At 50.3% G+C, this 13,832-nt stretch overlaps 5 protein-coding genes across 5 annotated transcripts; 2 read left to right on the plus strand and 3 right to left on the minus strand.

Moving 5' to 3' along the window:
* Positions 1–284: 284 nt before the first annotated feature.
* Positions 285–3,723, minus strand: niiA (nitrite reductase niiA; the record flags this gene model as incomplete). Its single annotated transcript, XM_056964283.1, has 8 exons — positions 285–1,086; positions 1,137–1,767; positions 1,821–2,023; positions 2,079–2,603; positions 2,650–2,735; positions 2,805–3,344; positions 3,403–3,550; positions 3,602–3,723. The coding sequence occupies 8 exons, from the start codon at positions 3,721–3,723 to the stop codon at positions 285–287; spliced, it is 3,057 nt and encodes a 1,018-aa protein (XP_056824236.1).
* A 522-nt stretch (positions 3,724–4,245) lies between these two features.
* Positions 4,246–7,104, plus strand: niaD (nitrate reductase NiaD; the record flags this gene model as incomplete). The annotated part of the gene is made up of 7 exons (XM_056964284.1): positions 4,246–4,357; positions 4,548–4,659; positions 4,707–4,965; positions 5,018–5,253; positions 5,307–5,530; positions 5,590–5,806; positions 5,859–7,104. 7 exons carry the CDS (start codon positions 4,246–4,248, stop codon positions 7,102–7,104), a joined length of 2,406 nt encoding a protein of 801 aa, XP_056824237.1.
* Positions 7,105–7,586: 482 nt separating this feature from the next.
* Positions 7,587–10,491, minus strand: N7477_002622 (tubulin gamma complex associated family protein; the record flags this gene model as incomplete). Its single annotated transcript, XM_056964285.1, has 3 exons — positions 7,587–10,148; positions 10,202–10,320; positions 10,377–10,491. 3 exons carry the CDS (start codon positions 10,489–10,491, stop codon positions 7,587–7,589), a joined length of 2,796 nt encoding a protein of 931 aa, XP_056824238.1.
* A 162-nt stretch (positions 10,492–10,653) lies between these two features.
* On the plus strand, positions 10,654–11,754 carry N7477_002623 (EAF7 family protein; the record flags this gene model as incomplete). Its single annotated transcript, XM_056964286.1, has 4 exons — positions 10,654–10,852; positions 10,921–11,066; positions 11,132–11,293; positions 11,386–11,754. The coding sequence occupies 4 exons, from the start codon at positions 10,654–10,656 to the stop codon at positions 11,752–11,754; spliced, it is 876 nt and encodes a 291-aa protein (XP_056824239.1).
* Positions 11,755–12,033: 279 nt separating this feature from the next.
* Positions 12,034–13,581, minus strand: N7477_002624 (isocitrate dehydrogenase (NAD(+)) IDH2; the record flags this gene model as incomplete). Its single annotated transcript, XM_056964287.1, has 6 exons — positions 12,034–12,105; positions 12,164–12,884; positions 12,922–13,073; positions 13,133–13,219; positions 13,359–13,424; positions 13,498–13,581. 6 exons carry the CDS (start codon positions 13,579–13,581, stop codon positions 12,034–12,036), a joined length of 1,182 nt encoding a protein of 393 aa, XP_056824240.1.
* Positions 13,582–13,832: the final 251 nt, after the last annotated feature.

Consider the following 13,832-nt stretch of genomic DNA (forward strand, 5'->3'; position numbering starts at 1 on the left):
AGAATATATATTCGTTAGACGGTGAATGCGACTCTCTATGACCTGAAACTATTGTCATCTACAAGTTACAAGTCTCTTATTGGAGATCACCAGTCAATCCCACCCGCTGACTGCACGGGGGCTTTCGACACTGTCTCGCCATCAGAGATCTTCTTCCCGCGCATTCCCTTATACTTCTGATCTATCTTATGAAATGGACTAGGAGTTTCACCCTTCTTCACCTTCCACTTTGCAGTCCCCAGTACAGAATCCAGCTCCTCTACCGGAGGTAGCTTGAGATAGATCTACCTATCATCTCTCTCTTCTACCGGGAAGGTAGCAATGTTCAAATCCTCATCATTAGAGCACCGCCCCGCTTGTTCACCATTAAGCTCGAAGTTGCGCTTATGATAAGGACAAGAAACCCAGTACTTGCCTGCATCATCATCTCCGACCAGTCCATCAGAAAGCACAAATGCCCGCTTATGCGGACACATCTGCTGCGTGGCATAGTATGTGCCCTTGATTTTGAACACAGCAAGCTGCGTATCGCCACGTTTGACATTAGCCGATGACACTTGTGGCGGTTCATCAGAGAAGTGATCTGCTCGAACAACAGGTTGCCAGGAGACGCTCGACCACTTGTGGCCCTTGAAGTCTTCCTTGGCCGAGTCTTTGGCCCAGTATGCAGGGCGGGTTTGGGAGCGCTCTTGGACGACTTCCACGGTATCAACTGTCTCTTCGGTGTTGGCGAATTGCGGGAATGTTCGGCGTCGCTTCGGGTCTCGAACTGTTTCGGTCCATTCACAGAAGTAGCTGTCTACCAGCTCTTGCATCTGCCGTTCCATGTCGGCGCAAATGCCCAGCTTATCGTCAATGATGACTTCTCTGAGGTAGTCGATTCCACCGGGGAGATTTTCGATCCATCGAGCGGTTCGCTGTAATTTATCGGCTGTTCGAATGTAGAATATCAAATAGCGATCAACGATGGGAATGATCATCTCTGGTGGAACGTCTTTGACAAGAAGTTCGGAATGCCTAGGCTTAGCCCCGCCATTGCCACCGACGTAGAGATTGAAGCCTTTCTCAGTTGCGATAAGACCAAAGCTGCCAACGGTTAGCATGCTACTCTCAATACAGCGAACGGATCCTCTTACTCTTTGTTCTGCGCCTCGGCGCACTCTCGCACGCAGCCAGATACAGCACCCTTGAATTTATGCGGTGCTCTGACACTCTTATACCGCTCTTCGAGGCGGATGGCCATGCCGACACTATCACTGAGCCCGAATCGACACCAAGTGGTACCAACGCAACTCTTAATAGCCCGAAGCGCCTTGGCGTACGCATGTCCACTCTCCATCCCCGCATTGACGAGCTCCGTCCAGATATTGAGAAGATCTTGCTTCTTGGCACCAAACATGTCGATTCGCTGAGCCCCTGTGATTTTACAGTATAGCCCGTACTTCTTTGCGACTGAGCCGATAGCGATAAGCTTGTCGCCCGTGATTTCTCCACCTGGAACTCGCGGTACGACGGAGAAAGTTCCGTTTCGCTGGATATTAGCGAGGAATTTGTCATTTGTATCTTGGAGATCGTTGTAGCCTTTGTCCATAATATGTGGGTTGAATAGGCTTGAAAGGATTGAGCCGATGGCAGGTTTGCAGAGCTCACAGCCTAGAGACCCTGAGTTTTGGCCGGCTGCTTTCATTACTTCGGGGAATGCCTTGAGTTGTTTGATGGCAACGATGTTGTAAAGGTCGGCTCGCGAGTAAGGGATGTGGGAGCATACTTTCTAAGTCAGTATACTTTGCTTCAGATGGTGTGGTATTTGTGGTGCTCACAGTGATTTGACACCTCGTGTCCCATTTCCATTATCGTCTTGTTGAAAATGGACTGCACCAGTGGTAGACATCCACCACAACCTGTCCCGGCCTTCGTAGATGACTTGATCTGGCCCATTGTCTTGCAAGTTTCATTCTTGACATTCTCCACCACATCGCCTTTTGACACGTTGTGGCACGAGCATATCTGCATGCTATTATCACTGCATAATGAGGCGCGTCAGTATCTGACCAAGTTCCCTAACGGATGATTCTTACAGGTCATCCGAATTTTCCTCTCCATCATTCTGAGCCCCCAGAATCAATTGGCTTGGTGGGATCTCCAGCTTCTTTTGTCCCTTGACCATTTGATTCAGCTTCAAGTAATCCCGAGTATCCCCGATCATCATTCCTCCAAGCAAATATTTTCCATCCATAGTAGAGACATACTTTTTGTATACACCACCAAATGGGTCCTTGTAAGTCAAGGCCTTGACGGGGAACTCTTTCTCGTGGGGGGCTTCTGCAGTTGACCCGGGGATGAACGGTCGTCGACCAGGGAGGAATATAGGACCGTCCCGATCGGCGAAGAAGTCACCAAAGGAGGCAACGTCCACACCGAGGAGCTTCAATTTTGTGCTGAGGTCCGGTCGTTTGAAGCTTTTTTGCTCTTTATCAGGATTTGTTAGGTTGTAAGCCAGTACGTCGGCCATTTCGATACCTGGAGCAATGATGCCGAATGTTTGGTTCTCCCAGCTGGCACACTCGCCGACGGCGTAGATATTAGGTATCGAAGTTTGTAGACTGGCGATATCAGAAATAGTTCCCGTTGAGTGGAATCGCAAGACACAAACCCTTCATCAATAACAAACCCCCCTCTCTCAGCGGACTGGATGCCAACGGATGACCCAGTTCATCTCTCGGCTTGACACCAATCTGGACATCATCAATGAGTATGCGTATCTTGTATAGAAGAAGCAAATAGACTTGGTAAGAGATACATACCGCAAAGCAAATACAACAGCACTGGATCTGCTCCCCGTCTTCAAACGTGATACCAGTCACATTGTTATCGGAATCCGTATTGACAGTCGCAACACGCTTCTGATGCAACACGTCGAGGCCCAAATCGCGGATCTTACGAGTCACAAGCGTGCCCGCATCGGCATCCAGCTTGCGTGCCAACAACCATTTGTTGCGGTCAATCAACTTGACATTTCCAAAGTCTTCCAGATCGGTCATGGCCTTGGCAGCTTCAAGGCCAAGCAAGCCTCCTCCAACGGTGACTGCTGTTTCACCTTTATGCTTTAAGGCGAAGTCAATCAGACGCTCGAGATCTTGAACTGTGCGATACACAAATACACCTTTAGCATCATGGCCGGGAGTATTTGTGGGAAGAACGGCATCTGAGCCGGTCGCAAGGACCAGGATGTCATAGGGAACCGTATCTCCCATAGATGTTTGAACGGTCTTGTTATTAGGATTGATTTCGGTGACGCGAGTGTTGAGATGGTGATCGAATGCCCTCTCTTTGAAAGATCCATACTGGTTCATGTTAGTGGGTGGTTCTTTCTTGTTTTCTATTATTTTCTCCACAACTCACCCATTCCTTAGGGTTAAGATACAGGTCTTCGATCATGCGATGCTCGAAGAATGATGAAAGTCCCACACGATTATACGCAACGTGTGGCTCTTCGCCGATCACTAGAATGTCGTATCGTTGTGCAAAGTCCTGTTTGATGACTTTCTCTCTGTCCGTCATTAGCCTATAGCGATTTCGCTCGTGATTGAGGATTGCCTACATGAAGGAAATAGCCACCATACCCAGACCAACTACGACAATTTTCTTTCTTGATTCGTTGATGTTGAAACTGGGGCTGTCGTCCACCGGCTCGCCGTGACGGAGTCCATCAAGAACTGGCATGATTAGATTAGAGTATGGAAGATGAAACCTACTACCATTCCGACCCGGGCTACATTTAAGAGAATGGTACTCGGCAGACCTGGACTTTGCAAAGGGTGACACAAAAGCCGACCCCCGTCACGAAAACCAGTAGGGATCTTGTCTTGAGAATGCATCTCCGCGGAGATCAAAAAGATCAAAACGTGGTCGATCAGAGATAAAAATCATCCACACACTGATTGGCCCGCTCATCTATCTAGCGATAAGAAGATGGACCATCGTGATTCTACAGCCCAATTATTCACACGAGTTATGTATTTTCGGCAATGTGAGAAATGTCGTCCCCGCGGAGTTGTCTGGTGCTGCCGTGTGTACTTCTGACATGGCACCCGGCGCCACTTCCTCGTGTAGTGTTCTAGTCTTCTGTACGACGTTATACTTTGCTGACCAAATAGTCCTATAATCACAACACTTCCCTTCTAGACCCAGTCGAGGACTATATACAGAAGTACAGTTCAGGGGTGTAGCATCTTCCATTCCACCATGGCGAACGCCATTGAGACTGTATTGGGAATCAACAATATCCTTCAAAAGGACGATATCAAGTGGCATAATCTTCCAACACCAGAAGAGCCAAATGAGCCTCTTCCCCTCCGTCAGTCAACCCAACGGCAATCCTAGATATCGACAAGAGCACGCCCGATAGTCATGTTCCTCGGGATCCTCGACTGATCCGCTTGACGGGTATTCATCCATTCAATACTGAGCCGCCACTGACCGTTCTATACCAAGAAGGTAAAATAACCACCGAGACAAGATATTGAGTATTAAAATAATTCATACAGGGTTTCTTACCTCCCCCGAGCTGTTTTATGTCCGGAATCACGGTCCTGTACCTCAGGTCCTCGATGAGGATATTCCGAACTGGGAATTAAGCATTGAAGGGCGAGTGACCAAGTTCCCTTGTCGGAGAGAAACGACACAGCTCCTAATTCATGGAACAGATTAGTCGAGAACCCAATAATTCTGGACTTCCGAGAGATCCTGCAAAAGTACGATCAAATCACAGCCCCAATCACTCTCGTCTGCGCAGGTAATAGACGCAAAGAACAAAACACAGTCCGCAAGTCAAAGGGTTTCTCATGGGGTGCCGCCGGCCTCTCAACCGCCTTATTCACGGGACCTATGATGGCTGACGTTTTGCGCACGGCGAAGCCCACACGACGGGCAAAGTATGTGTGTATGGAGGGAGCAGATCAATTGGTAAGATTACCACAATTCACCCTGGGTCATAACCCTGAGTTGACCAATACAGCCAAACGGCCATTATGGCACATCGATCAAATTAAACTGGGCAATGGATTTCAACAGAGGTATCATGTTAGCGCATAAGATGAACGGCGAATCATTGCGACCGGATCACGGCCGTCCTTTGCGTGCTGTTGTTCCCGGTCAGATTGGGGAACGGAGTGTAAAGTGGCTTAAAAGGTTGATCTTGACGGATCAACCGAGTGACAATTGGTATCATATTAATGATAATCGGGTGCTGCCGTGAGTTTTCATCCCAAGAGCTTGTGGAGTGTTTGTTTTCTAACGCAGATCAGGACCATGGTGTCCCCCAAGATGTCGGCACAGGATAAGAAATGGTGGACTGATGAGCGATATGCGATCTATGACCTCAATGTGAACTCGGTGGCGGTTTATCCTCAACATGAAGAGATTTTGGTTCCTGCCTCGGCTGGACCAACATATACTGCCAAGGGTTACGCATATACTGGGGGTGGTCGAAGAATCACAAGGGTTGAGGTATCTTTGGATAACGGGAAGAGTACGAAAATCCGCTCAAACTGTTGTTTCTCTAAAAAAGCTAACAGATAGTCATGATAGCTTGGCGACTCGCCGATATTGAATATGCAGAAGACAAATATCGTGGGTGGGAGGGTGATCTGTTTGGTGGCAAGGTCGACATGTGGCAGCGAGAGACTTGTTTCTGTTGGTCTTTCTGGTCACTGGATATCCCAGTGTCAGATATAGAAGACAGCAGAGCAATGCTAGTCAGAGCCATGGATGAGGCTATGACTGTCCAACCGCGAGATATGTACTGGTCTGTTCTGGGAATGATGAACAACCCATGGTTCAGGATAAAGATCTTGAAGGAGGGAAGTTAATTTGAAGTTTGAACACCCGACTCACCCTGCGAAGGCTGGGGGGGTGGATGGGGAATGTCAAGAAGACAGGGGCGATTTGAACAATGGCCACTGGGGCGAGCGTTTTGAGGGTGAAGTTCCTGTCGAGCCAGACCATGTGAAGGAAATCAATATGAAGAAAGAAGGAGTCAACCGAGTTGTTGACTTACAAGAGCTGAAGTTGAACACCAGCGCTGAGAAGCCTTGGTTCGTGATCAACGGAGAAGTCTATGATGGGACAGCCTTCCTGGAAGGTCACCCCGGGGGAGCAATCAGTATCACTGCCTCTGCTTGTCTGGACGTCTCAGAGGATTTTCTTGCCATTCACAGTGAGACGGCTAAGATGATGATGCCCGACTACCATATCGGCAGCTTGGACAAGGTGTCCCTCGAGGCACTGCAAGTCAACGCCTCCGCAGTATCCGACGAGCCCCGCCCGATTTTACTTCAATCTCGAGCCTGGTCTAAAATCAAGCTGTCAGAGGTGAAGAATGTGTCGTGGGATACCCGGATCTTCGTCTTTGACCTGGAACACGGGAGACAAACCTTGGGTCTACCGATCGGCCAGCATTTGATGATCAAAGTCCCGGATCCTATCACTCACGAGGCAATCATCAGATCATATACCCCGATCTCTGAAACAAACATGGAAGGAAAGATGGAGCTGCTGGTGAAGATATATTTCCCTTCCGATACGATACCAGGCGGCAGGATGACCTTGGCCCTGAACAAGCTTTCCCTGGGAGCAGAGATAGAGTGCAAGGGCCCAACAGGACGGTTTGAGTATCTTGGACACGGCCGAGTCCTTCTCGGCGGCAAAGAGCGTGAGGTGCGCTCCTTCAAAATGATCTGCGGAGGGACTGGTATCACGCCGATATTCCAGGTGTTACGTGCTGTGATGCAAGATCCTCAGGATCCTACCGCCTGTGTTGTGCTCGACGGGAATAGATTGGAGGAGGACATCCTATGCAAAGCTGAGCTCGATGCCTACGTTGCGGTGGACAGTCGGAAGTGCACTATCGTGCATACTCTGACGAAGGGCTCGGATGATTGGAAGGGCCGGCGAGGCCGTATCTCCAAGGAACTGCTCATGGAACATGCGACTCCCGGGGAAGAAAGCATGGCGCTTCTCTGTGGGCCCGAGGCGATGGAGAAATCAGTTCAAACAATTCTCCTTGACCAAGGTTGGAAGGAGTCAAATCTTCATTTCTTCTAGCTTCTGTTCGTGGACGCCACTTAAACTATCTGTCTTTGTGTATTAAGCGAGCGCTAAGGATTATTTCAGTAAATATGAGGAGGTTGGGCGAATATATCTTCTGGCACTCGGACTTAGGATGCCTTATACCATTTGCGAAGATGCAGAGAAAATGAAACAGTGAGAAAGAAGGTTGGAATTGATTTGTTTGTGTTGGCTTCCTCTGCGGAGAAAGACGAAAGCTATGGTGCGATGATGGATGGACCTCATGGATCAAATTATGACGGGTCATTAAAAGTTATGATAGGTGGGTGAACCACCAGATCTCCTTCCTGGGGTCCTTTCTTCGAGTACACATTGTCCTCGTCTCCTCCAGACGCCTAGAATTTATCTAATGATCGACAACCGCTGGACATTCCCCTATGGATTTTTGACAAAGAAAACAACGAAGATTCATCATTCGTGACACATCGTCGCTGATGAGAATCTCCATCTCATGCATTTTAATAGTACTCCCTCACATCTAAGCGCACTCGGAGATGTTCAAACACGCTCATCGGCTCATTCTGCAATGAAAAGGCCGCTCCCGATTTTGCCATGATTTTAGCAGAAGAGTTCCCCGGGTCCAAGCTACGAAGGTATCCCACGAAGGCCGAGGCCTGTTTCCGGAAAGTAGAATACAAATGAAGAGCAGCACCTTCATTCTCATGGCGGAGGCCACTCACCCCCTCCGCCTTGGATAGAGAACTGAACGCGAGGATGACGCTAAAGATGTTTTCTAGCAACTTCGCAGCCTGTGCATGTCGTTTGCTCAGGAGGAGAGCAAACAGCATTTGGTCGAGGACATCTTCGTGATAGTCGCGGAGGCGCGGCACGGAATGAGCGGCTTCGATGGTGCCGTCAATATCGCCCCGATCAAGACAGCGTTCGATTCTCGACAAGGTTTTTTGAAAGTTGGTCCAAATGGATCCGATGCCGACGTGGAAACAATAGTCGCTGACTGCGAGAACGAAGTGCTGGGCGTCAATTCGAAACCTCTGGAACACATTTCGGATATCCCCTGTGAGGGATTCTCGAGAGGTAGAGTCGCGAACGAGTCCTTTGACAACTGATACCATACGAAGTAGGCGGAGCAGTTGCTTGAAGAGACGGTCATACTTCTTCAAAGAGCGTGAGGTAATGAGAGCTTCAAGGGTCTCTGGGGGTTTGTACTGTAGACGGAGGAAATCCAGTGCCTCTATGGCATTTGGATCTTTGCAACGTTTGATTTCTTCATTTGTCAATTCTCGGATCGAGAAATTCAGACCACCGGGAAGCTCATTCTCCCTTTCTTGTTGCGCATTGTCGGGTTGCTCGGGCTCCGCATCGGAGAAATAGCAATCTCCAAGAATTCCAATAAGAACCAGTCGCAGCTCTGAGCTTGCTGGTGGCCAGGTATCACGATTGCCTAGGCGCAATCCAGTGTGTACACCACCCCGGACCTTCCCAGCCTTCCGCTCGCCGCTGTCCATTTCAGGATCAAATAAAGAATTCGAAAGACGCGAGGCAAATGAACCATCTCCCAATAGCTGGAATCGCCATTGAAGGTTCAAATGGTGCCGAACGTCGTGCTCTTTAAACAGGTGGTGAAGGCAAGAGAAATCGATAAGTTGAGCCTGAGAAGAGATAATCGGAGCAAGTGAGAGATAGAGGCTTGATGCCAGCTCTGGCCCGAATCGATCGCCAAAGGAGATAGAGTCAGGACAGGGGTCCCTGGCTTTCTGAAGCATCTGGCTAACTTTGTCGTTGGAAAGAGTCTTGCCGTCCATGACAGACCCGGAAACATGCTTCTCATCATCAATGTCAAATAGCTCAAAAGTGTTCTCAACGATTTCATTTGAACTCGATTCGCTAGTATCATGGGTGGAATCAAACATTTCCGGCTGAGCAGTCGAATCGCCTCTGTGATACCTCAGAATCTCAGCACGAAGGCTGGACTCGTATTCGAGTGCTCTTTTTTGTATTCGCTCAATATCTGCCCAGCTCGTCGCATATTCGAGGCGGAGTTGGCCCGTCCGAGCGAGAACATCACGACGCGCAATGGGATGTTGAGGGTGGGATTTCTTGAGGAGACGCAGACTCCTTCCGCTCTCGAATATAGACCGCGCTTGGTCTTCGGGTATAAAAGACGGCATGTGGGATCCATCGTAGATGTACTCAACCCGTGAAGGTGCCGACTTGAACCTGCCAGGATCCTCATGAAGTTCTTCCTTGATGAATGTTCGGCCACTCGCTAGCAATTCATTGAGCGCTGATTCCTCAGGGCGAAGGCCGATCCAGCCCTCCATGAAACTAAACCACGGTGCCGTGACTTGGACCACAACTTCATGCGCGAGATTCTCCATCCACGCAAACTTCTGCGCGACAAAGGCGGCCCATTGGATAACACCCGAAATCACTTTAGCATCTGTAACGGCTTTCTCCACTGCATCGACGAACTCAGCCAGGGCGCCTATCAAGTCCGCGCATCGACTGAACAAGGCTGTGACTTGCAAGAGGGACACTACTTGTCTGGAATGAGCAAGAATCTGTCGCTCAAGATTGTAGATTATAACAGCGACGGTACCACGCAGGGTGAATTTAGCAGAAATGTCCCCGAATTTGGTCGGCGGAGTGCTAACAAACGCTCGTACTCGCTGCATATCGGTGCCGCATTGCAGTATTTGTGTAATTGCAGCATCCAAAACTTTCAAGCTGACACCAGAGACACGAATGTCCTCCACGAAGCGCTCGAAAGCCATCTTCTTCTGATTGAAACGGAAGAATACAGAGCTCCAGCCTAACCCAAGCCGTAACAGTGATCGAATAAAGACATCGTCTCGAACTAGGCGGCCAGCAATATCACGGCCCTGAGTACTTTGTCGTGCAAGTGCTGCGTCAAAGCCTTTGGCGCCCGATTCGCTGAAATATGCTGACACAGGTTCCTGGAAGGACCGATCTTGGTATCTCTCCCATGATTTGAGCGGCGCAACATGACCAGATTCCTCCTGCAGCAGATCAATGTCCCATATATTCTCTTCCTCGAGCTCTGGAGTAATTCAGTCGGCGCATCGGATTGGGCGTCTATCGAGTGGTCGACAATCGAAGCGGGCGCCAACTCAAGCGACTCGCAGTTGGTAGCAAACAAGTTCAAAGTCCATATCGGATCGATTTTGTCATGTGTATTTGTACTCTGATGGATAAGAGAGCCCGAAACATCTATTGAAATAGATGCTGTCAGTTAATAGTCTCCGCCTGGATCAACGAAAACGTACCAGGCAAGTCTGTGTTCCACGGTAGAGTCTCCAGTGGTTGCAGAGCCTCTAGACTGAATTTTGAAAGTCTCCATAGGCTCTCGCTGGAAAAAGGATCTAGCCCGTCAGAATCCATGAGGCCATAGCCGAGATCGTGCAGGAGTCTCAGACGCGTTGGGTAGATTGACTTGGTTCCGCGCGAACTGATATCGTGCACGGGCCAGGCGATAACAGAACTCGCTCGTCGCTCGTCATTCCCTCTCCATCAACGTCAATTTGGCCAATATACCAATTCACAATGCCGCCACGCAAGAAGGCGAAGCGGGCGCATTCTGCTACGCCGCAGGACGACGCTACGGTGCAATCCAGCGCGAATACACCCGGCTCAAGCGATAGCGCCGAAAAGCCAGAGCCAGAACACGATTTCCTCTCCGATCCCTGGACAGACGAGCAAGAGACTGCGCTGCTGAAAGCGATCATTAAGTGGAAGCCGGTTGGTATGTACAGCTTGTCATTTCATGTTGATCCTTCAATGGCGCGGGTGCTAATGCGCATTCTACTCAAGGCTTGCACAAGCATTTCCGCATGCTCGCAATTGCAGACTACTTGAAGAGCCAAGGATTCGGCCCTTCTACAGCAGACCATATGCGCATTCCGGGGATATGGAAGAAATTAGGCACACTTTACAATCTTGAAGCTCTTGACGAACGGGTAATCCGCACCCGAGCGCATTGAACCACTGGACTCGGTTTAGCTAATCGGTATAAATTGCGCAGGAAAACTCCGTGATTACAGGTACAAATGACGATGAAGAAGAGGATCGTGACATGTACTGCCCTTTTGAACTCCCGTACGATGAATACGGCGATATGATGTTCGAAAGACGACTAGCAGCAGAAGGATCGTCCTCCCCGAGACCAGCCGCCACGCTGAGTCGCGTCGGGGCAGCACTGTAGCGGACACAGACGGTAAGCTACGATGACAGTCCATTTGAGTCTCGCTTCGAGTACTAAATAAGTCACATACAGAGCCTCGTTCCTCCCCAGCTCCCTCTCGAGGTCGCAAGTTCACCCGTGGTACACGCTCCGCTGCGCGCGAAACACGATCTACCAAACTAGCTGTTGAAGTTGGCTCTGGGAGTCAAGACGAAGTATCCGATGAGGATGGAAAATCGGACGAAGAGGATACGGGTGCCAATGATGAAGGTGACGAAGACGGCGATGAGGACAGTGATGGAAAGGAAAGCGATGGTGAGGAGGAAGAAGCCGAGGAGGAGAAGGAGGAAGAAAAAGGTGCTTCGCGAAGCACGCGGGCGAAGGCGTCAACGTCCAAATCCAAGCCGAAGGACAAGAAAGCTTCGACGAGTACAGGCACTCGAAGGACTGCCCGTCGACGTTGATGCAGTGCGCTCCATGTATACTTCTGCAGCTTTGATACCTACGGATGGGCGTTTTTGTGGTTCTTATTTCGGTGCCTGTATGATTATGGAAATTATATATTCGAAAGCATACTGTGATGGGTGATAACCCCGAGAGAAATTCACAGACACTACACAAGTGTATCGGCGTAACCACAAGTAGGTATTTTTCGAACGCTATAGGAAGTCTAATGTCGTTCGAGGGTACAGAGGGAATAGGTCAAAAAGTCATAGTACAGTAAATCCAAGTAACGACGTTCTTTACAGGCGGGAGATGATGGCCGCGGCGTACTCGTGGGTCTTGGACTTACCGCCAAGGTCACCGGTGAGGGTCTAGAGAAGAGGTGGTTAGCTGGAATCTTAATTAGGTGCTAACGAAAAGAAAACTTACCTTGCCCTCAGCCAGGGTGTCGAAAATAGCCTTCTGGATGCGACCGGCGTGCTCGTGGAGACCCATGTGCTGCAACATCATGATGGAGGATAGAAGCAGAGCAGTGGGGTTGGCAAGACCCTTGCCGGCAATGTCGGGGGCGGAACCGTGGACGGCCTCGAAAATGGAGCACTCGTCACCGATGTTACCGGAGGGGGTAAGACCGAGACCACCGATCAGACCGGCGCACATGTCGGAGAGAATGTCACCGTACAGGTTGGGCATGACAAGGACCTTGTCGTTGTAGGGGGTGGGGTCGGTAACGATCTTCAGGCAAGAGTTGTCCAGCAGCTCAGCGTCGAACTCGACCTCGGGGAAGTCCTTGGAAATGTCACGGGCAGTGTTCAAGAACAGACCGTCGGACATTTTCATGATGGTGGCCTTGTGCACGACGCGAACCTTCTTCCTGTTGATGGACTCGGCGTACTGGAAGGCGAAGCGCAGGACGCGCTCGGAGGCCTCCTTGGTGATGAGCTTGATGCTCTGAACAACACCGTCAACGACGACGTGCTCAATACCAGAGTATTCACCCTCGGTGTTCTCACGAATCAGAACAGTGTCGACGCCATCGTAGGGAGTCTTGTAGCCGGCAATGGAGCGGCAGGGGCGGACGTTGGCGAACAGGTTGAAGGTACGACGCAGAGTCAGGTTCAGGGAGACGTGACCCTTGCCAACGGGGGGTCTAAGTAATTGGATTGTTTAGTATATTCAGGTCGCACCGACGAAAGTCATTGGAGCTAAGACTTACGGCCAGGGGACCCTTCAAAGCAACGTAGTTCTTCTCGATGCTCTTGATGGCCTCATCGGGAATGGCGGTCTTGCCGTCCTTCAGGATAGGGCCAACATCAACGGGCTCCCACTTAATGGGGGCCTGAAACAAGCTTAGTATCTCAATCGCGCGGCGGAAATGAGATTTGCGACGAGCCATACCTTGGCAGCCTCGAAAATATCCTTGACGGACTGAGCGATCTCAGGGCCGATACCGTCACCCTCAATCAAGCTAACGGTGTACTTGCCCTATAATTGCAAAGCATCAAATCAGTATAATGTTTTCGTTGGAGAATATCCTTCTGCGCCCAAGTTTGTCGGTCGACATGCTTTGCGCGGCTCGCGCCGGCGAAGGGAAAAAATCGAGATTTCGCGGGAGGCGACGCACATCGGAGCCCATCTTGCCCTTGAACTTGGCGACGGCATCATTGGCGGCGGCAGCATAGCCGCGGAACTATCAGCGGAGAAGGGAAGGTTAGCCAATTGATGTTGGGTATTGGAGAGAGGGGAGGGGGGGAATCTGGTACCTGCACAATGGGAGTGTAGCTGGGGGCCACGCGGACGGACCGCAGGCACTGACGAGCAGCAGCGAAGTTTCTGGCGGCGAGCATCGTGAAAAGGACCCGTCAAAAAGTTGGGGAAGGAATAGAGGTGGTGGGGAGGGAGGAAGAAGAAGGAGAAAGGGACGAAAGAACCGAGTCTTCGCCGCCGCCCCGATCCGACCGGGACGCAGACCGCATTGGTGGTTTGATGTCCCCGGCAGCCCGAGTCCACCTCCACCTCTCCATTCGTCATTGGTGTTCGGCTTCACTTTCGATCTCGTCGCGCAAGGCTCGTTCCTTTCGGGAGAGCTTGTGTCTCT

Source organism: Penicillium maclennaniae, assembly GCF_028827695.1.
Source record: "Penicillium maclennaniae strain IBT 15551 chromosome Unknown utg000003l:1.0-5670915.0:1.0-5674809.0, whole genome shotgun sequence".
NCBI classification, from domain to species: Eukaryota; Fungi; Ascomycota; class Eurotiomycetes; order Eurotiales; family Aspergillaceae; genus Penicillium; species Penicillium maclennaniae.